The 26,826-nt window shown below is 40.3% G+C and overlaps 1 protein-coding gene and 1 pseudogene across 14 annotated transcripts; both read left to right on the forward strand.

Annotated features, from left to right (window-relative positions):
- Window positions 1-3: 3 nt before the first annotated feature.
- HNRNPK (heterogeneous nuclear ribonucleoprotein K) lies at window positions 4-12,041 on the forward strand. Of its 14 annotated transcripts, XM_027964266.3 has the most exons (17): window positions 4-131; window positions 2,012-2,090; window positions 2,198-2,282; window positions 2,650-2,747; window positions 3,386-3,442; window positions 4,862-4,905; window positions 5,781-5,853; window positions 6,383-6,454; window positions 6,951-7,064; window positions 7,400-7,528; window positions 8,096-8,403; window positions 8,520-8,574; window positions 8,877-8,960; window positions 9,239-9,254; window positions 9,331-9,413; window positions 9,803-9,972; window positions 10,743-12,041. In XM_027964266.3, exons 3-17 carry the CDS (start codon window positions 2,225-2,227, stop codon window positions 10,771-10,773), a joined length of 1,392 nt encoding a protein of 463 aa, XP_027820067.1. In that variant the 5' UTR covers window positions 4-131; window positions 2,012-2,090; window positions 2,198-2,224; the 3' UTR covers window positions 10,774-12,041. The 14 variants fall into 14 exon arrangements, 5 of the variants coding, with proteins under 5 accessions (XP_027820067.1, XP_060265097.1, XP_060265099.1 ...); XR_009599164.1 differs by having other exon boundaries at window positions 8,877-9,254; window positions 10,683-12,041; XR_009599156.1 differs by lacking the exon at window positions 9,239-9,254 and having other exon boundaries at window positions 8,877-8,974; window positions 10,683-12,041.
- A 7,723-nt stretch (window positions 12,042-19,764) lies between these two features.
- On the forward strand, window positions 19,765-20,496 carry LOC101115688 (phosphoserine aminotransferase-like; annotated as a pseudogene).
- The last annotated feature ends 6,330 nt before the right edge of the window (window positions 20,497-26,826 follow it).

Below are 26,826 nucleotides of genomic sequence, written 5' to 3' on the forward strand. Positions count from 1 at the left end.
GCCAGTGAGTGCGCGAACGAGAAAGGAGGAGGGCGCTTCAGGCGAAAGCACTGCAGACGCCATTATCCTCTGTTTCTCTGCTGCACCGACCTCGACGTCTTGCCTACTTCCCGCTTATTTGCGGCCTATAGGTAATTAGAGTTATTGGGGCTTGGGCATTGCGGGTTCGGGCCGGGCTTTGGCCTCCCTAAAGGTTGCGTTGACTTTTTCGAAGTCTGATTTTTCTCAGGCCCTTAGCGGCCTTACAGCCTGAAGGGAGGCGCCGGCGGGGGGCGGGGTTGTCGCCTCCTCCGGCGCCTTGATTGATGCGGCCTTGGGCCAATCGCTTCGCTCTCGCGCCACCGCTGTAGCCGGTGGAGCCAATCGGGCCCGGCGGCGGGGTAGGAGAGTGCGTGGAGGCGGGGGAGGGCAGTGGGGGCCTACGCTTGTTCTCTGTCTAGCTGTGACCGGCTGAGGAGGCGCGGCGGCATAGGGACGGTACCCTTGCCGGGTGAGGAATGGGGCTGGGCGAAGGCGCGTGGGGGTGAGGGCCGGAGAGTACTTTCTCCACTTGAGGGAAGGCGTTTGGGGGCTTGGTGGTGGTTGGCGGGTTCTGGGAGGGAACGTTGCCGGGTTTCCCCTCCCCCCACCTCCGCCATTTCCCTGAGCGTATATCTGCAGTCCGCGTTGTGGTACTAGAGGCTTAGGAGAGTCGCTAGGCTTGTGCCGGTGGGATGAGTTTTGTTGTGTTGGGAACTAGGCCTTGTGTGGGAAGGAGAGGGAGCCGGAGGGCGGTAGAGAACGCCGCCGCTCTCTTTGTGTGGGGCCCGCCGCACTTGGGCGCTCCGGGCCTGGGTCTGGAACGGGCGGGCGGGAAGGGTCGGGGCTGCCTTCGTTGCTTTGTCTCCCGCGGTGGGGGGAGGGTGCGGGGGACGAGGTCTCGGGACCGCGTGGTGGGTGGGGGAGGGGGTCCGCGCTCGGCTCCGCCTAGTAGCACGTAGTCGCCATTACGCGGGCCGCCATTTCCTGTCGGATCGGGCTGAGGAGAGGTGCGGCGCTGGTGCTCTCGCCTCGGGAGCATTCTCAACTCCTGTTGCTTGGCGGTTGCCGATCCCGGTTTCGGGCGTTGAGGGGAAGAGGGCATGTTTGCCTTTGGCCGGTCGCGCATATACTTAGCAATTTTTGGGGTCTGGAGACTAAAGCACTTGGAGGATACTGGGTTTATCGTTATAAACAGCCTGCTATTTGTTGTCAAACCCCTTCATCTAAATCTTCCGTAGCACCTCAGTATTTTGAGTTTGGGGCCGGGTTGGCGTTTCAGTTACTGTGAAGAGTGGAAGGCGTAAATACTGCCATGACTGTGAGCATTTCTTTCATAACGGGAGCCGCTTGTCGCCTTCTGCCAGTCAGGAGAGAGGAGCTAAAAGGCTGTTCACAGTCTTATCACCGGTCTGGTGGTGCTGAAAGAAAGTGTCAGGTTATACCGCTTTTAACGTAATTTGAAATATCCCGCTAGTGATGTTATTGGTGTTCAAGGGTTCTGTTAGTCGAGTAGTACAGGCAGTTTGGGTGTACTCCTGTTTCAGGTTTGCCTGTTTATCGCTCCAGTAGATTGGCCAGACGGTTGGGTATGGCTTGAATTTGCCTTTATATTTCAGGTAGAGTTTTCAAGTCACCGGTGGGAAGAAACCCAGAAGTTTAGAATCCAGTTGTAAAAATAATTTGTGTCTCTTTATAAATGTATACTTTCGGGAGCATTACTCGAGACTCATTACTCGGAGGCTTAAATGCCTTATGCGTCTGGTTTCTGTGTATTTACGTAAAACATTATGGTGGAACTTGGTCCAAAATTACGGTGTTTTTGCTTTTACAGAAAAATCAGATAGGTCTTCTGGATTGTTTTAGGGCGGCCCTTTGGAAATTAAAGATCCGAAAACAAGTTTTAGAAATGGCTCTTTTGTGTTAAAATCTGTAGTCATTAGTATTCGGTAATAACCAAAAAAGCAAAACTGATTTGTGTTGGTTTTCGTAGGCTACTACAGCACTAGGGTGTCAGTTGGTCCCGCCCAGAACACTTCAGTTCTGCCCTGGAAGGATATATTTAATAACTGGTACGTTCTGGAAATAGTCATTTCTTTCCTTTGTCTTTAATATTTAGTACCCTGCACAGCCTGCTTTCCAAGAAACCAAGTGTACTAGCCTCTCCATTTTTTAACAGATTGGTGTGTCCCTTGAATACAAGAAAATGGAAACTGAACAGCCAGAGGAAACCTTTCCCAACACCGAAACCAATGGCGAATTTGGTGAGAAAACATTTTAACAATTTCTTGTTTTGTTAATTTCATCATTTTTTCCCCTGAGATCCTTGTTACTTTTTTGAACTAGAAGTAACTGTCATTTTTGTAGGTGAGGAAACCGATTAAAAGAAAGCCAGTAAATACAAGTTTTTTTTCTTGGATTTAGAAATTTCTAATCCTTTGATGTGCTGTCACAATATTTTGATATAAAAGTTGAAGATTGAGTGCCTTTTTTTAACAAGCTTTAACAACTAATCCCTTCAAAGGGAATGGACTTAAATGTTAAATCTATAGGTTAAAACTAAAATGTGATTAAAGGTACCCTTTCTTGAAGATGCTGGTGCTCTCTGAAACCTAAACTGTTAATTTTTAGGTAAACGCCCTGCTGAAGATATGGAAGAGGAACAAGCTTTTAAAAGATCTAGAAACACTGATGAGATGGTTGAATTACGCATTCTGCTTCAGAGCAAGGTATAGAATTTATTCTTGAAATTGGTTCTTACTCAAAGTAGAAATTAAGAAAATGTTTGAGCTTCTGGGAAGCCTTCAGAAGGCTACAGAATGTAAAATAATTGGCTCTTTCTAAACAGACTTAGACTTTTTAGGCCATGATAATTATTTTGCGAATGATTAAAATGAAAGCCCTCAACACAGTGAACTACAAGCCTAATTAGGAGATGGGTGCGGATGGTCCTTATTGCATTAATGCCTTAAAGATAGTATTTTCTATTTCATTGTGGGTTCATTAGATAACATCCTGATTGGCAGCTTATTTAACTGATAATATAGCTAAAAATGTGAAAGTATCTGCTAGAATTTAAGTTAATTGACTTGCAAAAGGGTATTGTAAATTTGGTGCCAGTGCTTAAGATTTACACTCAGTATATTTCTGGCATCCTGAATATTTCAAAGCTCTGTTTAGGTATTTAGTCTCCAGAGCATGTAACATAGACTCTTGGTCTTCGTTTAAAACTTGTGGTTTTAATATCCACAAATAGATTTCCATCGCTATAACCAAACAAGAGGTTAGATACACTAGACTTGTGTGGTGTTTGTTTTTGACTAAAAGGTTAAGAAGACACACTTAGATACCTTTTTATCTTCTTCAGAATGCTGGGGCAGTGATTGGAAAAGGAGGCAAGAATATTAAGGCTCTCCGTACAGACGTAAGTATTAAAGAGTTTAAACTACTACACAGGCAGCTTCAGTTTATGTGTTTTTAGAAATTTAAAGATTTGCATCATAGAAATCATTTAATAGCCTAGATACAAGCCTTTTATAATAATTGAATACATAGATAATTCTAAAGATTTGCCATTCCTAACAAAGCCCAGATTGAGTTGGGGGGGGGGGTCTGTATTAAACCTCCTCACTTTCTAATAACTTTACACCAAATTATTCAAGATAACATCTTAATTATAAATAACAGTATAAAACCCTTTAATTGCACCATTTCCCATGTGTGAATCAAGTACAGTAGTATGAAAACCGTTGCAGGTGGCTGATTAAACTCCATATTTTTATTCCCCTTTTTTCCCCCCAATTTGCCCATCTGTTCTTGAACAGTTTACACATGGAGCACAAAGAAATTGAGGTTGCATGATTTAGATATGGATAAAGAATAGAGTAGGCACTTAATTTTATAACTGGGAGACCGTCTGTCAATGCTGATAATTTGTGTCTTCATATTTTATAGTGGGTTGACTCTTGTGATTAGACACATTAAATGTTGGTATCACCAGAAGTGAGCATATTTATAGGACTTGGCTACACCAAATTTCTTAATTTTTTTTCTCATTTTACACACTCTTGATGTTTCCTTGCTGAAGTTGAGGCAAATAAGAACTTTGTGTTGAAAACTTATTTGATAGTATTTCATTTCTCTCTTGGTCGCAGATCTTTGTATGTTCCTCTTGATTACTGTAAACTGAACTTAAAATTTTAAATTTTACAAACTTGCCTGTTAGGATCTAGGAATGCATTTTAAACCTCCAAGAAACCAAACTAGTCATTTAAGTTAGGATTTTTGGTGGTGTGGGAATTTTTGTCTTTTATAAACCTCTTTCCTCTTAATCCAGATGTTCTGTATAATTATCTGGGTTAATAATTTCCCCATTTCCTCAAGAATTCAAGTCATGACAGGTTTTGTGTCTACCCTCATGAGCCAGCCTGCTACTGAAACATCGTTTGTTTTTTAAAGTACCATCATTAAAGGTCCTTAAATGTTAAGCCACAGTCAGATATAGAGAAGTCCATTATTGTGTTAGTCTTCAGAACAACTTAAGCTTGTTTCATTAATTGAGAGTATGAGTATAGTTTGTATTAAATTAAAATTTATTGCTTTTCCCCCTTTTCCCTCTCCTTGTTTTTTTGGCCATATATCTCCGTTGCCCATGTACTGGATCGACTTACCCCTGCGTTGCCCACCATGACGTTGGCCCATCCGCCCCTGAACGCCCATGTGAAAACCCTGGTTGGCTATGCCCAAAAATGTGCTCGTTGCCAAACGGGTACCATACTTGACAACTTCTGATTGAATGCCCATGCCCAATGCCAACATCCACGAACGCCAATGACCAATGCAGTACAATGCCAGTGTTTCAGTCCCAGACAGCAGTGGCCCCGAGCGGTATGTCCCAACAGTTTATGCCTCACTGCCTGATTAGAAAGAGAGAAATGTATTTTATTACCTGCCTTTTATATAATTAAATAGTATCCCCTTTAGACGGTGTATTGTTTTTCAAGTTTCTGTCTTATTTTCCCCATTAAGTCTTTTTGTCACTGAACTTTTACCGTGAGTTGCCCACCCAAACGATCCACTAATTTTATTTCAATGGAAGGAGCACAGCTTCAAGTGTTGCATATTTGCTGCATTGTAAATCAAATTGTTACCGAAACAGTCTCTCGCTCTGTCTTTGTGGCCCACCTTGCTTCCCAACATTGCCTGTTCATAATTTTTTCTGATGAAATGCTAACTCTGGTTCACTTTCCTTCACTTCTCATTTGTGTTGTCTTTGTTTTTGTCTTGCATTTGTATTTGTTTTCTTGCAGAGCCCATTAGTGATCTAATTTCTAACTGGTATCCATAACCTTACTCCAAATACAATGTTTACCACTTGCATATTCCCCTACTTTGCCTGAGAGAAGGTGTGCCAGTTTTTCCAATGTAACAGCGAGGGTATCCTTAATTAACTTAGTGGTGGCGGGGAACATAAATATTCAACTCTGCTTCAGTTCTGGTCAATTTATTGCCCACTTAATCTGAGCCCTTCCAAGAGCCCATTCTCTCTGTCTCTCTGCAAGTCTCCTAATATTGTTACCATGTTTGTATTGGGCATAAAACAAAATGCATGTGAAAAATGTATAAATAGGCTACTTTAAATGGGGACTATTAAATAATTGTATGTTCATCTCTGTAAAAGTTTGACTACTGGTGATGACCACAAAACTCATTTTTCTTTTCCACCTTTTTTTGTACTATCTGGTATTTGTGGTGTTTGACAGCATATTGAGTATCAGTGCTGATATTGAAACGATTGGAGAAATTCTGAAGAAAATCATCCCTACCTTGGAAGAGGTAGGCTCATTTTTTAAATGTATTTCGCAATGGGGGGGTGCTTAATATATTTAATGGGGCAAAACGGGGGAGGTGGAAAGACACTGGTTATAATAGTTTTTTAGCAGCAATGTGTTACACTCTGCTGCTTAAAGTGCAGGATTGTTTTACATCCCACATTACTTGTTTAAAACTGTAGTCTAGCCATTCTGGAGTAGATAGGAAGGAACTACGTGTGGTCGTGCACGTTCATGGAGTTTAGCATGTATATTATGGGCTTTATTTTTAGAAGAGGTTTTGAGTTAGACTACTGACTGAGACTATGTTGGAAAGGACTATGTTTGATCTAGTTTGAGTATTTTTAAATTCTGTGTAATGTTTGCTAGGTGTACAGAGAAAAGCATTGTATGTTCATTATTAGTGTAGATGAGCAATTTCTTGTTATTTAATGATAGTCATGAAATATGTTGTAGTAGCTTTACCAATATATGCGACAATAGCCTGATCACACTAGACACTTAACCTATTACTCTTATTTTTCTACTTTCAGGGCCTGCAGTTGCCATCACCCACTGCAACCAGCCAGCTCCCGCTCGAATCTGATGCTGTGGAATGCTTAAATGTATGTCATAGTGCCATTGAACCCCACTGAAGTATGGAGCCTGGCCCATAGGATCGATTTTATTTTCAACATAGTGTACTTTTCCCGTCTCTATAGAAAAAGGCTTAAAAAGATGATAAATGAATGGTCTTACAACTCACTGTTGACCCTGCTCCATGCTGCAGTGGGAATTAAATACATTTGCAAAGTGCTTTGCAGTCATTTTTATTATGGTGTTATTTGAATGTTAATAATAATTTTGTGGTAACAGCGACATGCTAAATGGCTGCAGTGTGGGTATGGTGTTGCAGGACCTGAAAATAAAATAGTTTTTTAAGGTGGTGCAGAATGTCCTTTTTGGGCCTGGCTATTGAGGATAATAGCACATAACTGGTAAAGTTATTGAAATATAAATTCAGGTTGCTCACTGCAACAGTATATTGGTATGCTTATAGCAGATAAGTGTGTATTGGGGAATCTTTGATTTGGAACTGAAATTCTGTAACTCCCTCCACAGTACCAACACTATAAAGGAAGCGACTTTGACTGCGAGTTGAGACTGTTGATTCATCAGAGTCTGGCAGGAGGAATTATTGGAGTCAAAGGTGCTAAAATCAAAGAACTTCGAGAGGTAAAGCCAGTGCTTTCTTCTGCTGAATTATTGGAAAATAGTTGTTTATAAGGATTTGGTAGGCTTTTCTCATTTCTTCTTTTGCGCTTCCTCCCCCTAAGATTACCTAGTTTGCTAATTAAAATATAGCAGAATGGCTTGGCCATACTAGACAAGTTATTTGCCAAAAGTGTATTGCAAAGCCCAACCCTTACTAACAAGGTTTTTACATTGGGGGGAAATTTTACTAAAATATAAATTAAATCTGTCTAAGCCTAGAACTTTTTTTTTTTTCTTTAGTGCATTTCATTTTTTTCTGATTGATTAATGCTGATTATTTTGTAAACCTATTGCAGAACACTCAGACAACAATCAAGCTTTTCCAGGAATGTTGTCCTCAATCTACTGACAGAGTCGTTCTTATCGGAGGAAAACCTGATAGGGTGGTAGAGTGCATAAAGATCATCCTTGATCTTATATCAGAGGTACCTTCAGAACACTTTTGTTTACATTTAATTTCACAAAACAGATATCTTATTCAAAAGTAATTTCAGAAGGCAAAGATAAATTACTTTCCCCTAACAATTTTCTATCACTCTGCTTTCCCATCAATTTAATTTAGAAATACTTTGAGATAATCTGTACAATTATCTTTTGACTGTTGGTGAGGTTTTTTTTTTTTTAATAACTTTTGATCATGCAGTTTTTATGGTTCTTCTACAGTACTAGATAGTGATCCCCTCTGGGTAGTAACTTCTTCCTAATCCCCATTGTGAAATTGAAAGGAATTTGTGGTCTGTTAACGCTAAGGGTAAAATTAAACTGTTGCCTCACGAGCAGTAAAACTCCCAATTTTTTTATTTCAAACTCACCAGAAACGCATTTTTTAAAATTCTATTTATTATGTTTGCATATGTTCCTGTCCCTGTCCTTAACCACAAGTATCTCGCGAGAGAAATACAAAGTGCTTGAAGGTTTCTGTTAAAAAAATTGTTACTGTGAACTAAGGTTTTTTTCCCTCAGTCTATAAAGTTGCTGTGTTTTTCTTTCAGTCTCCCATCAAAGGACGCGCTCAGCCTTATGATCCCAATTTTTATGATGAAACCTATGATTATGGTGGTTTTACAATGATGTTTGATGACCGCCGTGGACGTCCTGTGGGATTTCCCATGCGGGGAAGAGGTGGTTTTGACAGAATGCCACCTGGTCGGGGTGGGCGTCCCATGCCTCCCTCCAGAAGAGATTATGATGATATGAGCCCTCGTCGAGGACCTCCTCCACCCCCTCCCGGACGAGGTGGCCGGGGAGGTAGTAGAGCTCGGAATCTTCCTCTTCCACCACCACCACCACCTAGAGGAGGGTAAGTTTCTTTCATCCACACATTGATATATAAGAAGCAGCACTTAACAGATAGAAGGGGGTAGGTTTTCGTTTCAAATACGTGACCAGCTGAGATTACAATTATTATGCTTGCAGAGATCTAATGGCCTATGACAGAAGAGGAAGACCTGGAGACCGTTATGATGGCATGGTAAGAACTTTGATACTTCGTTGATGTATTTTATGAGAGCTAAAGGGTTTAAAAGTCAGATAGCTAACATTTTATTGAATGTGTTAACTGAAGAACTTGTCTTACAGATAGACTCTGTTAGTCACTTAAATCATTGTTTCTGTTTGTTTGCTGGGATGTTAGGACTTGTTCCATCTTTGTTTGCCCCCAAAATACATGATTACTGAAAACTTACATACAGAAGTAGAAATTGATGTATAAAAATGGTGGCTCTGACAAATACTGTGCAGGTTCATGTTAATAGTTTTCTCTCTTTAACACAGGTTGGTTTCAGTGCTGATGAAACCTGGGATTCTGCAATAGATACATGGAGCCCATCAGAGTGGCAGATGGCTTATGAACCACAGGTTGAGTATCACGGGTGTTTATGTTAGTAATAATCTTAAAGTGCTTGTTTACTCACCAATTAAATATTTTTTCCCCCATATAACATTTTTGTTTTTTGGAACGCTGTGTACGTGAATGGTTTCTTCCCCTGAAGATTGTTTTCTGAAATTGGCTTACTAGGGAATATATGGGAGGGCTTTGGTTACTAATAATAACTGGGGGGTTTTTAGGAATGTGTTTAATTACCTAAAGTTTGGAAGGCAAAGTAATTTTCTGTTTTTGTCTGTTCTCTTTTTAGGGTGGCTCTGGATATGGTAAGTTTTCTTCTTTCTGAAATCAAACATTATTTCATGCTTTGTATATGAACTTAATACTCATTATTTAAATCAGATTATTCCTATGCAGGGGGTCGTGGCTCATATGGTGATCTTGGTGGACCTATTATTACTACACAAGTAACTATTCCCAAAGATGTAAGTATTTTTAATACTATAAAAGACATTTACTGAGTCATTTTTATGAGTTTTCTGGCTTAACGAAGGTTTTAACAAAAGTATTCCCTTCTAGGATTAAAATTGTGTTTCAAGGACTTCAGTGAAGTGTTCTCCAGTTTAAGCCTTGTCAAAAAGTGTTCAGTGCTATTAAAAGCAATTATCAGGGGTTAGAGCCCCTGGTTCATTTTTTAAAGGAAATGTCAGTGGGTGATGTAAATAGGTTGTAATTCAAACTGACTGGTTGGAGGGAATTAAATAACAAAGTATAGTCAATAAGTTGTACGAGAATGTTCTTGATGGTCACTGAACATACAGGATATTTTTTTTTTAAGTATATCATAAACACTTGCTTTTAAAAATCTTTGCAGTTGGCTGGATCTATTATTGGCAAAGGTGGTCAGCGGATTAAACAAATCCGTCATGAGTCAGGAGCTTCGATCAAAATTGATGAGCCTTTAGAAGGATCCGAAGATCGGATCATTACCATTACAGGAACACAGGACCAGATACAGAATGCACAGTATTTGCTGCAGAACAGGTCAGTTTGTTTAGCTTTATGTTATTAGCCTACACATACTAAAACCTTAAAAAGCTTCTCTTTCTCAGCTAATTTTTCTTTTAAAAGCCATGGTGTCTCAACCTTTTGGGGACCTAACTTCTAAACATTCTAATAGCTTTGCTTTAATTTTCTTCTGCCTTCTTGCTAAAACATGAAGACATTCGATACTAATCTTACTGGAAGAAGCCTTAACCAAGCAAACTTCTCATTTTTCTGGTGAAAACTGCTGCCAAAACCACTTGTTACAAATTATACAGAGCCTGTAGAAAATGTAGAAGATTCAGTGGATGTTGGTCTAGTTCTGTGTGGAAGACTAGTGATTTTGTTGTTTTTAGATAACTGAATCGACAACAAATCACAGTCTGCCATATGGCACAGGCCATGCCTCTACAGGACAAATGATTGGTGCTGTAAAATGCAGCAATTCACACCTTAACTGGCATTTCTTTGTCTTTTCTACCATATATTAACAATTCTGCTCTACTAATGTCTGATTTACTATTAATCTTTTTTCTTGGATTTTACATTGCTCTAATTTGTAATTACTAATGTTTTAGTTCTTATCTCTAATTGTGTAATGGACATGTTTATCATTTTAATTTAGCATTGAAATTGTCTTAATGTTAAGATTGACTAAGATGTTACGAACAAAAATTCTAATTCGTACTTTTTTTTCTTTTCTTTTATAGTGTGAAGCAGTATGCAGATGTTGAAGGATTCTAATGCAAGATATTTTTTCTTTTTTATAGTGTGAAGCAGTATTCTGGAAAGTTTTTCTAAGACTAGTGAAGAACTGAAGGAGTCCTGCATCTTTTTTTTTTTATCTGCTTCTGTTTAAAAAGCCAACATTCCTCTGCTTCATAGGTGTTCTGCATTTGAGGTGTAGTGAAATCTTTGCTGTTCACCAGATGTAATGTTTTAGTTCCTTACAAACAGGGTGGGGGTGGGGGAGGGTGTGCAAAAACTAACATTGAAATTTTGAAACAGCAGCAGAGTGAGTGAATTTTAATTTTTGTTCATTGTTGGTGGTTTAAAGAAGTCCCCCCATGTAATTATTGTGAACACTTTGCTTTGTGGTCACTGTAACATTTGGGGTGGTGGGACAGGGAGGAAAAGTAACAGTAGTCCATATGTCCCTGGCATCTATTCAGAGCAGTGTGCAGAATGTAACGCTCTTTTGTAAGAAACGTTTTATGATTTTTAAAATAAATTTAGTGAACCTATTTTTGGTGGTCATTTTTTTTAAGATGGTCATTTTTCAAATGGCTGAATTCCCTCCAACCTACCCCCGAACGGAACACTAAGTTTAATTTTCAGTCCTCTGTTGGATATAAATAAATGGCATCTCTTCTTGGACTTAGGCAAAATATCTTGACAATACTCAGTTCTGGTGATTCTTAATGATTTGAAGTCCATTGCTTGGGAGGAAATTCCACCACACATTCATGCTTATAATAAGCTGGGGATTTTTGTTTGTTTTTGCAAATGCTTGCCCCTACTTTGCAACAATTTTCTGTTCGTGATTCTGAAGAACCAAGGTGGGGAGCAACACAACCGATGGAATAGTGGTATAAGTTTATACCAGAAGCTTAATGACAAGTTTTATCAATCAGAATAATACTTGGTTATGGAAGTGACTGATGCTAAATAAATTCTGATTATTTTTTATTAGATGATTTCTCACATATAGACTTAAACTGTCAGCTTGGTAGTGTCTATTAGTTAAACTTTGTAAAATATATATATATATACTTGTTTTTCCATTGTATGCAAATTGAAAGAAAAAGATGTACCATTTCTCTGTTGTATGTTGGATTATGTAGGAACTGTTTGTGAACAATTCAAAAAAAAAAGATGAAAAAAATTCCTGTGGATGTTTTGTGTAGTATCTCTTGGCATTTGTATTAATAGTTAAAAGTTCACTTCCAAATAAAACTCCCATAATGCTAGATTTGATGTGTGCCCAATTTTGAACAAGGGTTGATTGACACCTGTAAAATTTGTTAAAACGTTCCTCTTGTAAGGAAATACAATAATCTTAAATTATGTATTTTTTGTGTGAAGTGTTTTTCTAGCATTTATAAATCAGATTTCATGGGGGTGGTAAGTTAAAACAGTAGATGGGCTCCTAATTTTAAAGAGTTGAGCATAGAGCTGAGTCATACCAATTTTACAAGTCTTCCTGTTCTCATATTACCTGTGATATGCTTGCAGATTTCTTAGGTTTCTATCTTTAAAATAGCTCTGGTTTGTTAGAATTTTTTTTTGTCCCCTGGTTCTTGGCTCATAAATCAAGTACTACCAGTTAACTTCGAATTTGTCTAGAAAGCCTGAGAACAATGTAGCAATTATGTGGGAAGTAATTCATGGATGCAATTCTAAGTTTCGAGAAAACATGATAGGCTGAAGTGAGCAGAATTTTCTGAAATAGTGTGAGTAGTACACACGAAGGTGTTTAATATTTTAGTGATAGCCCCCTTAGTTCAAGGCCGGGTGAGGGGGATGAGTGTTAAGCGACAGTGGTATCATTACTTAAAGCTACCTGTGATGAGGTTTCCTCAAAGATGAGATTAGTCTGAGTTGCCACCTGGGTGTTGGTTAGCTTTCCGCTTCTGTATTTTAAGCATGAGTAAGCTTGGGTTGCTGAGGGTAGTGTAACTTATTCATGTTGAAATGAGCCCTTCCTCTGGAGAAAGATTATCAGTAATGATATTTTAGTCAAATTGTAGTTCCTATTGGAGGAAAGTATCTGGATAGAATACAGGCTTTCAGTTTTCACTTGTCATTCAGAAATTAATTATATAAATAGACTGGTGACTGTTCCTGTTTTTGCCTTTGAAAAGTCAGACTTTGAACACAACCTACTAAAAAGTAGGTTGAAGGATATCTTGAGGGTAAATCTGGGATATAACTTTGGGGGGAGAGGCCTTTGTCATTTCCATTCTTAACTAATAAATAGTGTTTGAACGTGAGCTGGCAGTTTTGAGAAATTTTTCAAGCTTGAAGAGGCACTGAATAAAATGGAACATTAAACGAGTTGTATAGGCTGATGCATTGAACTTATAAAACGTAGTTTCCAAAAGTGGTTTTAGCTTAATTTTGTAAATTATCAATATGCCAACAACAATGTTGTAAACCAGATTGCACCAAAATTTTTTCAGAAGTGAGAAAGGGAATTTAAAGTTTTTACCTGCTATTCAAATGTTAATAGTTTGCACAATGAGTCTGTGCACAGTACTTTAAATGAGTCTGTGCACAGTACTTTAAATTTTTTTGAATGAACCAGCAGTTACTCTTAAGTCTAACCACTGGAATACACAGAATCTTTTAGGAAAATCGGAGTTTTTCTCTTAACCGTATCAATGAGTGTCTTAAAATGTAAAATACATTGTTGGTACTCTGAAGGGAATTACTACTCCACATAAAGGGAGATTCAGTCTTGATGTTTTGAGTGTAAATTAAAGTAGCCTTAAATGCTATATTTTAATTATCAAGGTTTGCCCATTGTTGGCAAATTTGAAGTGAAACTGACCTGGCTTTTTTTTTTTGGCTGTGCCACACACTAGCCAGGATTGTAGTTCCCAACAAGGGATATGAATTCATCCCCTGCAGTGGAAGCCCAGAGTGTTAACCACTGGACTGCCAAGAAAGTCCCAGCCTAACTTGTTAACGGAGGCACTGAACCCTTAGGAAGCAATTTTGCAATGTCTCAAACTATTCTAGGACCACCATTGAAATCAACAGTGCTTGTTAAACATGAAAATTTTTGGATCACACTAGAGCTCTACTGAAATGGCAACCCAGCTCATTCCAGTGTTCTTGTCGGGAATCCCAGAGACGGAGGAGCCTGGTGGGCTGCTGTTTCTGGGGTCGCACAGAGTCTGACATGACTGAAGCGACTTAGCAGCAGCAGAGCTCTACTGAACCACCTGTTCTGTAGAGAGGTGCCAGGAATCTGCATAACAAGTTCAAGCAAACCATAAATTTCTGTATCTTTTTACTCATTTATCAAATATTTAATTCCTGAGGTTTATATTGTAGCTCCTGAAGAGGCAGTGGTTAGCAAATATATTTGGAGAGACCAATAATGACAGCAGTAAAGGTAATGGAGCAAGAAGCTTCATAGTACTGTATGTGTTTAAGGAGCAGAAACCAACATCTGTTCATGCACATGAATGTATATACATTAACAAGCATGTTGCTTAAACCATCAAACTAGGGCAATCACAGTGTGTTGAATAAAATTACGCCCTCTGATCCTTAGATTTTAAAAATGGGGCATTGTATACACAGGTTAACATCATTTACCCAAGCCCAGACCTCAGTACTTCCAGTCATTTGACTTGTGAGAGGATGCCTGGAAAATTAAAGTCCGGACATGTATACGTTTGTCTATATTTAGAACGGGGAGCTAATCTGAATCAATGTGGTAGAATGTGCAAGTACACATTGGAAAATGTAAAATGCAAACATTTTGTGGGGTTGGGCTTCCCTGTTTGCTAACTGAACAACATGGATAAGCAACAGGGTTGGGGTAAAATGATATACTAGCTACCCTATGACCTCAGCTTTCTATTTTCAACCTCACTGTCCAGAACCAGTAAGAATTTCCTAACCTTCCTCTCTATACCTCTCCCCGCTATTTCTCCCTGCTTCCCCAAACTCAAGCCTATAACCCAAGAACCTGTAATTAGGAATAAAGGTTTGGTCACCAAAACCTCACGCTTTTCAAAAGTTTCCCTCTACACCTCCCCCACCTCCCATTGTTTTTTTGGTGTGTGTGTGTTTTTTTTTTTTTTCATAGGCATTCAGGCAGGCTCTTAGTTTCCTGACAAGGGACTAAACCTGCATGCTTATGCATTGGAAGCTCAGAGTCCTAACCACTGGGCTACCAGGGAATTCTCCATTTTCCCCTTTGGGATATCTTATTCCCTTTGCTCCTTTTTACCCTGAAGTCTTGCTACCATTAAAGACAGGCTTCATTGGAAAGGAAGGGCCGCCTTGTTTACCTAAGAAAGGGTATATATAGTAGGGAGGGAAAGTATATAATACCTGCTTCTCAGACCAAAGGAGGATGACTGATTTTGATAGTAATGAGGCAGATTTGGCAGAAACAGTAGAAAGTGCCAGCTAGGTTCCTCCAAGACCTCCCTAGCCTGGGGCCGGGCAAGTGAGAGCAGAAATTTCAGATAGGTTAAGTAAGAAGCCAAACACAAGACTGGCTTCTATCTGGAACCCTGCTAAGTGTTCCTATGACCACATAAACTAGTAAAGCACAGCAGAATGAAGGCATATCACGTTTGGCAGAGAGAACCTGAGATTTCTCTCTTGTTCTCTCCTCAGAATTCCCTTTGCTTCCTATGTGGCATGAGAGGAACACCAGTTAAGTGCTAAGGGGCTTTCCATAGGGCCACCATGATGAAAGGGGACAGTTACTGCATAGCGGGAGCCATATACTAGACAACCGGGGACTGGATGGAGACAGAGCAGAATCTCAAAGGGTTGTCAATACCAGTGAAACCCAAATGAGATCAAGTTGGTCAAGGAAAACCACTGAGCTGAGTGCTGGAGAAACCAGACTACCAGTTACACTAGGTTTGGTTATTCAGTGGTAACCATAGGGAGAGTAGATGCCAAAACACCAGACAAGGCCCTTCACTTTCATTAGCAGAAAACCTAAACCTGCAATCAGACCTCAAAAAGTCTTGGAAAGGTGGAGGTCAAGAGCTTTTAGTGCAAACAGCCTTAAAGGTCAGATCTTGAACTGAATAATTATCTACCTTGAATTAGATCATTTTAAACTGGAAGAGATCAACCTACTTTTACTTGGCAAGTTTATGTGTTTCTTCTAAAGTCAATGGGAATTCAGACTTACCAAGGAAGAGGGTAAAAGGGAATTTGAGACCTCTAGAAATCTCTTAAAAGTAGACCTTACCTACATATGTTCCAGGTGGAGGTGGCCCCAGCTGGGTTAGAGCCTTTATTCAGTAAGATCATGTGACTTTTTAAATCGAGATCATTTATTCATACCTGTGTTTCAAACAGGCACCAAATCTGTGTACAGTTTGGACTTTAGAAGTGAAGTGAAGTCACTCAGTCGTGTCCGACTCTTTGCAACCCCATGGACTGTAGCTTACCAGGCTCCTCCCTCCATGGGATTCTCCAGGCAAGAGTACTGGAGTGGGTTGCCATTTCCTTCTCTAGGGGATCTTCCCTACCCAGGGATTGAACCCGGGTCTCCTCCAGCATTCCAGGCAGATGCTTTAATCTCTGAGCCACCAGGGAAGCCAGAACTCTGTGGAATCAGACTGAGACCACATCATGACTTGACTGATTCCCTGCCTAATCCTGCTGCCCTCACTCCCTTTATGTGAGAGCAATTCCCCAGCAAATCCCTGGTGCAAGAATCCCTGGGTTGGGCTCTGCTTCCAGGGACTTGATCTAAGACAGCTGAGCTGGAGCTAGAGCAAAAATTTATTTCACTTAGACATCCTTGACATAGATTTTGATGCAGTAAGTCATGAGATGAATTATCTCCTGAAGAAGGAGTGAGAATTTTTTTTACTTAATGAGGAATAGCTGCATTCTATTAGGCAGGAGTATTTTTGAAGGTATATATATGGGAATAAAATTGTTTTTGATGCTGAACAGCCATAAAGGTGAATTTTGTTAAATAATACAGCATCAGTTTTTCTTTTCTAATAGTACCCAGGTTTCTTTTTAGACTTATTCTCTCCCAGTTGTATATAGACTTCATGAGATAGAAATCTTGGTCATTTGAGATGCCTTATCACCCAAAAGTATAAGCATTTGACCCAGGCTTGCCCAACAATGCACTTTGTCCTGGGAATTTGTACCTTGAACGAAATAATGGAAACAAGGTAAAATTATAATATTTTTCCAGCAGCATCAGTAGAACCTTGGGTGGTTTCTGCTCTCAATATTCTAGAACTGCCTGATTTCTGTTTACATACCTCATTCCCCAGCCTTCCCTTCCATCCCGAGAGATTTTTCACAACTTTCTCATTTTATTTTTTATATTTATTTTTAGTTGTTTATTTGGCTGCACCAGATCTTAGTTGCTGCACATAGGATCTTTAGTTCAGTCATGTGAAACTCTTAGTTGGGAAATCTAGTTCCCTGACCAGGTATTGAACCCAGGCCCCCTGCCTTGGGAGTGCAGAGTCTTAGCTACTTGATCACCAGGGAAGTCCCATTCGTGACTTTTTTAAAAATTAATTTTCCTTAAATTAATTAGCTGATCACTTGCTAATATATACAGCCCATCAAATGAAGAGATTTTAAATTTTTTTTAATTGAGACATAGTTGATGTACAATATTATATAAGTTGCAGGTGTATAACATAGTTAACAATTTTTAGTTATACTAAAACTCTATAGTTATTATAAAATATTTGCTGTATTCTCTGTGTGTATAGTATATATCCCAGTAGCCTATTTATTTTACACATAGTAGTTGGTACCTCTTAATCCACTACCCCAGTCTTGCCTCTCCCCCTTTCTCTCTTCCTACTCCTAACCACTTAATTTGTGCTGTATGAGTCTACTTCTGTTTTATTATGTTCACTAGTTTGTTGTATTTTTTAGATTCCACGTGTTAGTGATATCACACAGTATTTGTCTTTCTCTGTCTGTCTTATTCCACTAAGCATAATTTCTCCAAGTCCATCCGTGTTGTTGCATTAAGGAGTTTTTCTTGTACAGGCAGCATTGCTAATTTCAGGGAAAGTGAAAGTGAAGTGGCTCTGTCATGTCCGACTCTTTGCGACCACCGTGGACTGTAGCCTACCAGGCTCCTCCTTCCAAGGGATTCTTCAGGCAATAATACTTGAGTGGGTTGCCATTTCCTTCTCCAGGGGATCTTCCCAACCCAGGGATCGAACCCAGGCCTCCTGCATTGCAGGCAGACACTTTAACCTCTGAGCTACCAGGGAAGCCCAATTTCAGGGAGGAGAGCCACAAAGTATGGGTGAGAGCTTCCTGTTCCACCTCAGCTGCCACTACTGCAACCAGTGTCACTTGGGCCTTCACAGCGATGCCATTTTGGGCATAAGTCAGTCATTTTCTAGGAGAGTGCCAGGCCCTATCTCAAGGCTGCCACTGAACATACAGAGCAACTATCAATGTGCCCTGAGTTTCTGGCTTTCTCTTTCACTTTCAGACTTTGATAAAATACTACACCTCACAGGCAGTGGATCTGCCTTCCCTAACAGTCACCGAAGCGCTGGATGATTCAGTCTGAAATGCTAGTGGAGTTAACTCCCAGCAGGGAAGTTCAGTTCAGTTCAGTTCAGTCGCTCAGTCATGTCCGACTCTTTGCAGCCCCATGAACTGCAGCATGCCAGGCTTCCCTATTCATCACCAACTCCCGAAGTCTACACAAATTCATGTCCATCACATCAGGGATGCCATCTAACCATCTCATCCTCTGTTGTCCCCTTCTCCTGCCTTCAATCTTTCCCAGCATCAGGGTCTTTTCAAATGAGTCGGATCTTCGCATCAGGTGGCCAAAGTATTGGAGTTTCAGCTTCAGCATCAGTCCTTCCAATGCATGTTCAGGACTGATTTCCTTTAGGATTGACTGGTTGGATCTCCTTGCAGTCCAAGGGACTCTCCAGAGTCTTTTCCAACACCAAAGTTTAAAAGCATCAATTTTTCGGTGCTCAGCTTTCTTTATAGTCCAACTCTCACTTGCCCAGCAGGGAAACCTCTGGCCAAAAGGAAATAGAAGAGAGATGCTCACTGCCCACTGATAGATCCTCTTTGGCCAACTCCACCCATGCTGCTACCTGAAGACACCTGGAGGTAGGTGGTCAATTTCAGCTGAGGCCACCAAGCTACTGAGCTCTGTGTTGTTAGAGATATAGAAAGAATTATTAGGCCACAAAGGAGCTGGCATTCATGTTCTTGAAATGAGCTACAGACTATCAGCTTTAGCTAAGATTATTAATAACATATAGAATCTTGTGCAGAAATTGTTAGCCATTCCAGACAATGATTTTTGTGCAAAGAGGAGAGTTGGTTGAGCCAGTTCCATAAGTGAGTGAAGTCACTCAGTTGTGTCCGACTCTTTGCGACCCCATGGACTATAGCCTACCAGGCTCCTCCGACCATGGGATTCTCCAGGCAAGAATACTGGAGTGGGTTGCCATTTCCTTCTCCAGGGAATCTTCTTGACCCAGGGATCGAACTCAGGGATCGAACTGGGGTCTCCCACATTGGAGGCAGACGCTTTAACTTCTGAGCCACCATGGAACCAAGCCAGTTCCATGCTATCCCCTTAAACCTGATTGACCTGAAAGTAGGAAGGTGTGCCAGCCATTTGATGACGAGAGCTTGGTCAGCTAAGGCCCCAGAAGCCTTGAAGTTTGGGAACTGTGAATGTCATCTATTCTAAACTTAGAAGTTACAGGAAAATTCTGAATCCAAGACCATGGAACCTCAATCAGGTCACCTTCTGCATGTATTACTGCACAAATGAGACCAGGCCCAGAGCAGAATTTTACTTTATTCCTGATGTCAAAGGAGCAGTGGCTGCTTTTTGGCATGTCCTCAAATTTCCCAAAGCTTCCCTGGTGGCTCAGACGGTAAAGCATCTGTCTACAATGTGGGAGACCCGGGTTTGATCCCTGGGTCAGGAAGATCCCCTGGAGAAGGAAATGGCAATCCACTCCAGTACTATTGCCTGGAAAATCCCATGGACAGAGGAGCCTGGTAGGCTACAGTCCATGGGGTCACAAATAGTCTGACATGACTGTGCGATTTCACTCGCTCACTCAAATTTCCCATATAAACCAGTTTGATGTTTAAAAGTTTGGTGTGATTTTTGATGGTGCCCAGAAGAATGCTGGCTCTGTAGGGGTCACAGTGGTGATATTTCAAGATATCCTGCTGGGGTTTGCCCTCAGAGAGTGCCCTTCCATTGTGGAATACAAAGTATAGGCCTGAAACAACAAAACAGCTCCCTACCTTGCTTCTACAGCATCAACTTGGTCTTGGAGTAGATCAAGAATAACAGTGGCATAAGAAAAAGAATAACAGTGGCAAAGGACTTCCCTGGTGACCCAGTGGTTAAGACACCACGTTTCCACTACAAGGGTGCGGGTTTGACCTCTGGTCAAGGAAGTCACCCCCACCAAAAAAAAAAAAAAGAATAACAGTGGCAAAGCAGCCATGAAGCTTAGTTCCATCAAATCACTAATGATTTATCATATTATTGATAATTCTGAAGGATTCTGGGTATATCTAGTGAAACCCAGAACAGAAGCAAGACGAATATTTCACTCTGCATTGGCAATGCTAATGGAGATGCTGCTTTAGAATAAAAGATTTCTTGATAAAGCTCTTGAATTCAATATAATCTCCTTGAAAGGGCATGGGTCTGTGGGAGGTATCATGACTTCTTTGAATAATAGTGGCAGGATAGAAGATGTTCAGAAGTTGATAGCCTCCATGAAAAACTCTTTGGAGATATATCAGTGAAGAACACATCCTAACCAATATGCACTCTGTCCTTGAATAACGTACAAAGTTTAAAGTAACTTGGGAATTGCTCCAAAAAAACCTTAACAAACATGGCATTTTTCTTGAATGGACATGTTTATTATGGCTTCCCAGGTGGCTCAGTGGTAAAGAATCCACCTGACAATGGAGAAGAGAAACGTTCTGTCTCTGGGCCAGGAAGATATAGATTCTTCTTTTTCAAGGAACAACAGCAAAACATCCACAGCTGGTGGGACTTGCATGCATGTCATCAGTTGCTTCAATCGTGTCCAACTCTTTGCAACCGCATGGACCATAGCCCACCAGGCTCCTCTGTCTGAGGAATTTCCCAGACCAAGAATACTGGAGTGGGTTGGGTTGCCATTTCCTTCTCCAGGGGATCTTGCCAACCCAGGGATCAAACCCATATCTCCTGCATTGCAGGCAGATTCTTTATCACTGAGTCACCAGGGATTCCCCACTTGAACTGAAGTGTTTTAGAAATCTTCCTCTTGCTTTTCTAACAAACTAGCTTAGGTTGCCTTTGCTGCTACTTTTTCTAGCTAGATTTCAGTATTCAGACTTGATTGTGGACTTAATTATGCAAATTACAGTTATTTGTATCTCAAGGCACACAAACACAAACCATGTGTATGTGTGTGTGTGGGGGGGGGGGGTGGATGGTGTCCTCTAGGAGTGTGATTCTTGATCCTTTACAAAATGACAGCAGTGGGGTCTTCTGGGTTCCAAAGCTGTTAGTTCAGGGCAACACCAACGGCATGCTGAGTGTTCAGGAATTCCAGACTAAAGGGCAAACTGGAGATTGTTCTCTGTACTGTTATTCTCATCAAGAGATTAAAGTGACATCCTACATGTTTATATAGCAAAGTCTTTTTACTACCAAATAGTTTATATCCCTATGCATTTATATTTCCAGTAATGTGGTTCTCTGTAATACATTTAGAGATTTTTAAAATTTGATAGAATCCTTGACTTCTTGTGTTATAGTATTATCTTAGCAACAGTTGTGGCCCTCTCCTCTTCCACCCTTCCTCCCTTTTAAAAAAAGATTTAGAAGTTCTCAGGTTCACTTTTGTTGTCCTTTGCAAGAGTAGAAAAAGAAGGTTGGTTGGTTGGCTCTTTTTTAGTTAAGCCATTGAACTAAAATTCTCTGTTAAACTCTCTTATCCTTTGTTCACTTGAACGTTCTTTTTATAGTATTTGAAGAGGGATACTGTGAATTCTGGAAGATCTTTCCTGAAGAGTCTTTTCCCCTATTGTTTAGACACAGTCAGAAGTTTATGTTGAAAGGTATAGAACATTAAAATCTTAAAACATCAAAAACAAAGAAAGAGAGGAGAATTTCCTCCTTTTCTCCCTCCACAGACCTGAGTACAATTTCTTCCAGTAGTTGGTCTAGTGTGGTGTAGACTGTTACAAAGTTGCGTCTCTTCCAGGCTCCCCACAAAGCAGTAAGCCAGCACACATTACTTGCCAACCAAACCTCTTCTTTCCCTCACCCTCGCTGTCAATGCCCTCAGACTACACCTCATAGATAAAACATTAGCACTTAATCCCTGCCTCAGGTTCTGTCACCATAGTATTCTTTCATATCTATTTATTTTTGCACTTTTTAAAAGCAGATTTTTCACAAATGTTAGCGTTGTGAATCTCCTCTCTGCCCACACCTTTTCTTCCCCCACTACTAAGTGATCTACTGCCAACTGGCACCAATTCTCCAAATCAAAGTATGCATTGCAAACACAATTGTGTGATCCTTTACTAAAAAATACACCAGGCAATCTGTCTACTTCTGTTTCTCAGAGTCTCTCCCGAATATTTTGGTGGTTTTTTTTTTTTTTTTTGTTTTGGTTTTGGTATCTTCCAGTTTTATTGAGATATAATGGATATGTAGCACTGTATAAGTTTAAGGTGTATAGCATAATGATTTGATTTACATACATCAATTTTACTGTGAAATGATGATCATAAGTTCAGTTGAACATCCATTACTTCATATAGGTGCAAAATTAAAGAAAGGAAATGTGTTTTTCTTACAATGAGAACTCTTAGGATTTACTCTGTTAACAGCTTTCATATGTAACATCCAGCAATGTTAATTATATTTGGCTTGTTGTACAGTAAAATAGTACTTATAACTGGAAGTTCATAACTTCTGGCTGCCTTCATTCAATTTCTACTCCGCACTTCCACATATTTGAATATCAGTTCTGGAAACTTCTTTAGCTTGTCTTTGAGCAGTGCAACAACCCCTTTCTTGATGATTTCCAGATTCTATTCCACTGACAGCTCAGCTCCAGCTTGCAGCAAACTTGAGCTAACGGTGATTACCAGACCAATATTTTGTGTTATATCCTGAAATGAAGTGCGGTGAGTTCAAAATTGTTCAAAGAGACTGCATGTGCAAACCAATGCATACACCAAGTCTGGATGGTGGTGAAGAGAATCTGGCAGGCAGGCAGGAACTGATGATCTCTAATATCATTCAGATCACTTCTTCAATGACATTTAAGTCTTGTTTGTAATCTGCTAAAGGAACATCACTGGAACTCAGCAAACCTCTCAAGGACTGTCTAGCTTATTCCAGAACTTTGTTGTGTAATCTGTACACAGCAAGGAAAGTAATTAGACTATCAGTTTACTGTAAAAGGATACAACACAAGAACAGCCAAATGCAAGAGATGGATAGGGCAAGGTATGTAGGAAGGGATGTAGAGGGCTCATGCTCTTCCATCATGTTACTTTCCCTGAATCTCACCAATCTGGAAGCTCTGAACTGAGTTGTTGTTTTGTTTAGTTTAGTTAATAATACTTACTTCTTCCTCCAAAGTAGGAAATATTAATATTTCACTAGCTAAAAGTAAACTATGGTTCAAAAAAATTCTTATTTGTTTTGAACAATAGTAAGAATGTTAATGATCTATAATGGAAATGATATAGTTATCCTCAAGAGTTTTCATCAGAAGGAGTCCATTCTGTCCCTAATCCAAGCCTGGAGGTGTGATATTTTACATACAATAAAAATAGAATAGGAAGAGAAGAGCCTTTAATGTTACTAAGAAAACTAGGATAATTCCCTGATAGCGAAGAATCGTCCTGCAATGCAGGAGATCCTGGTTTGACTCCTGGGTCAGGAAGATCTACTAGAGAAGGGATAGGCTACTCACTCCAGTATTCTTGAGCTTCCCTTGTGGCTCAGCTGGTAAAGAATCTGCCTGCAATGCAGGAGACGTGGGTCTGATCCCTGGGTTGGGAAGACCCCTGGAGAAGGGAACAGCTACCCACTCCAATATATTGCCCTGGAGAATTCCATCAGTCCATGGGGTCACAAAGAGTCAGACATGACTGAGCGACTTTCACTTTCACTTTCACAATGCCCTAGAAGTTGAGGGTGAATTTTAAGAAAATAGTTAATTTTAAGGGGCTTCCCAGATGGCACCAGTGGTAAAAAAAAATAAAAAACCCACCTGCCAATGCAGGAGATGTAAGAAGTGGGGGTTCTATCCCTGGGTCAGGAAGATCCCCTGGAGGAGAGAATGGCAAGTCATTTCAGTATTCTTGCCTGGAGAATCCTGTGGACAGGGGAACCTTGGACACGACTGAAGCGACTTAGCACTCACGCATGCAGTCAATTTTAAATGCTATATATGGCTAAATCAAGGAAAAACTGAACTGGAAAATTACACAGTAGTGAACTATATCTCTTTTCTGTTAAGTCTTCTTGGGGCTTTAGTCTGATGATCACTTTGGGAGAGTCATGAGAAATGAAAACAACAGATATCCTACCTTCACAAAGTCCGTTTTACTTCTTTGTTTTCCTCCATCTGCATATATCAGAAACTACTCCTATCTAGCCATTGTCCACTACTCCCATCTAGTCTATTGTCCATCCATTGCTCCAGCCAACTTTTGCAACTTATGCTCAAGAATGCATTTTAACTCATTTTCTTTAAGTATCTGTCATAATCAATCATGATAGAAAATAGCAGATGTAGCAATGATTGTTGCCAATGCTTGAAATTTAATTCAGCTATTCAGACTGATGGTTCTCCTGATAATTGGAATAATCAAACTTGATTACTGGTCAGGAGGGGGAAAAGTGATAGGGACACAACATCATTGATCATGCCTCCCTCTCTGATCTTCTCTTCAAAAGCCTATGCCTAAGGGGTAGAGCTTCTGGTAAAGGTTTTCAAATGAAACATACTCACTTGGTATGTTTCCTTGGCCCTTTAGAGCCATCTTACAACTATAAAGCCACATACTAATGATAGACTGAAAATGAGGAGCCTAGTTCCTTGCTGACATTCTCAAATAGCTGCACCAGCCTTGGAGTGTCTACTTCTGTAGTTCTTACTGTATGATATTAACAATCTCTTTTTCATTTAGTCACTGGAGTCTGGTTTTCTGTTGCTCAAGTATAACTCTACCCAGACATTTGATTGTCCACTTTTCCCACTAGATCATAAGATGTCCGATAGGATCTGCTACCTGTGTAAGCTAGGATGCTTTCATAGAAAATAATAGAAAACCCAATTCAAAATGTCTTTAACTATAGGAAGTTTATTAACTCAGATAATTGGAGCTCTAGAAGTAAGACAAACTTAAGAGTAGACATAATCCCATGATTCCAGTTCCATTTCTCTCGCTGCCATTCTTTTGACTTCCCCTGTATGTAGACTTCTGTTCCAGTTACCATCAAAAGGACTGTAGTGGGGGCTTCCCTGATGGCTCAGTGGTAAAGAATCCACCTGCCAATGCAGGAGACATGGGTTTGATCCCTGATGCAGGAAGATTCCATGTGCTGCGGAGAAACTAAGCCTGTTCACCACAACTATTGACCCTGTGCTCTAGAGCTTGAGCTCTGGAAACAAACGAAGCCACTGCAAAGAGAAGCCCATGCACCTCAATTAGAGAGCAGTCCCCTGCTTGCCACAACCAGAGAAAGCTTCACAAAGCAACAAAGACCCAGCACAGCCAAAAATTAATTTATTATTTTTAAAAGAACTGTAGCAATTTGAAACCTCACATCCAAGAATAACTATGTCCAGAAGAATTGTGAATCAATTCTCAAAGTTCTCCTGGAAGCAGCCTTCAAACCTATTCTTGCAACTCACTGAAGTGAACTGGGGAACATACATGATCCTAATCTAATCTCTGGCAAGAGGGTAATATTACCCTTAGACCAGTCCAGACCTCTGCAGCTGAGAATGCTGTACTACATCAACTGTGAATGAGAGAGGGATTTCTGAACATCAGAATTCTGTTGGGAAGAAATTCTGACAAAGGAAGGCAAGGATGTTGAGTAGGTAAAGAACTCACTTTTTGTATTCCCAGCATCTTGCAAACATACTTTAAAAAAAAACCAAAAACAACTCCCCCCTACACATGCAAAGTTTACACTTTATCTCAACAAGTTCCTTGAGAGAAGGAAGCATGTTTTACTTCTGTTTATACTACTCCCGTGTCTAACTCAATAGCCCGAACATAGTAGAATTCAAGTTGTTGATTTTTTGGTCAACAAGCCTCAGAAAATAGCCTAAATTATTTAACCTCTTGGATTCTTTTGTAGATTGCTAGAACTTCTTGCTAATCAATCAACTTTTTTTTTCTTTTGGCCACTTGGCTTGCAGGATTTTAGTTCCCCACCAGGGATTGAAGCTGGGACAACAGCAGTGAAAGTGCCAACTCCTAACTATTAGACCACCAGGGACCTCCGACTAATCAACTTCTTTGACTCCCAAGACTTAGAACTGCTGGGATAGTCAATAGGTCGACATTTATTCAATAACTGTGTTACTGTATTAGTTACTTTTTCAGGGATAGCAAATTGTTGGAGAAGGCAATGGGAGCCCACTCCAGTACTCTTGCCTGGAAAATCCCATGGACGGAGGAGCCTAGTAGGCTGCAGTCCATGGGGTCACTAAGAGTTGGGCACGACTGAGCAAATTCACTTTCACTTTCCACTTTCATGCATTGGAGAAGGAAATGGCAACCCACTCCAGTGTTCTTGCCTGGAGAATCCCAGGGACAATAGAGCCTAGCGGGGTCTGCCATCTATGGGGTCGCACAGAGTCGGACACGACTGAAGCAACTTAGCAGCAGCAGCAAATGGTAGTGAAATTCTTAAAGCTCCTTTTTCTCATCCAAATGGAGAAACTAGAGGGATGAAGATGTTCTGCTTTTCTAGGGGCACAGTTGTCAGACATAAAGTTCCAAATCCTCCCCAAATTCAGTAACTAGAGATGACTACTGATGATTGTTTTTAATAGTTGATTTTCAAAGATGTGAACATGTAATATGATCCAT

This window comes from Ovis aries, chromosome 2 (genome assembly GCF_016772045.2).
Source record: "Ovis aries strain OAR_USU_Benz2616 breed Rambouillet chromosome 2, ARS-UI_Ramb_v3.0, whole genome shotgun sequence".
Lineage (NCBI taxonomy): Eukaryota > Metazoa > Chordata > Mammalia > Artiodactyla > Bovidae > Ovis > Ovis aries.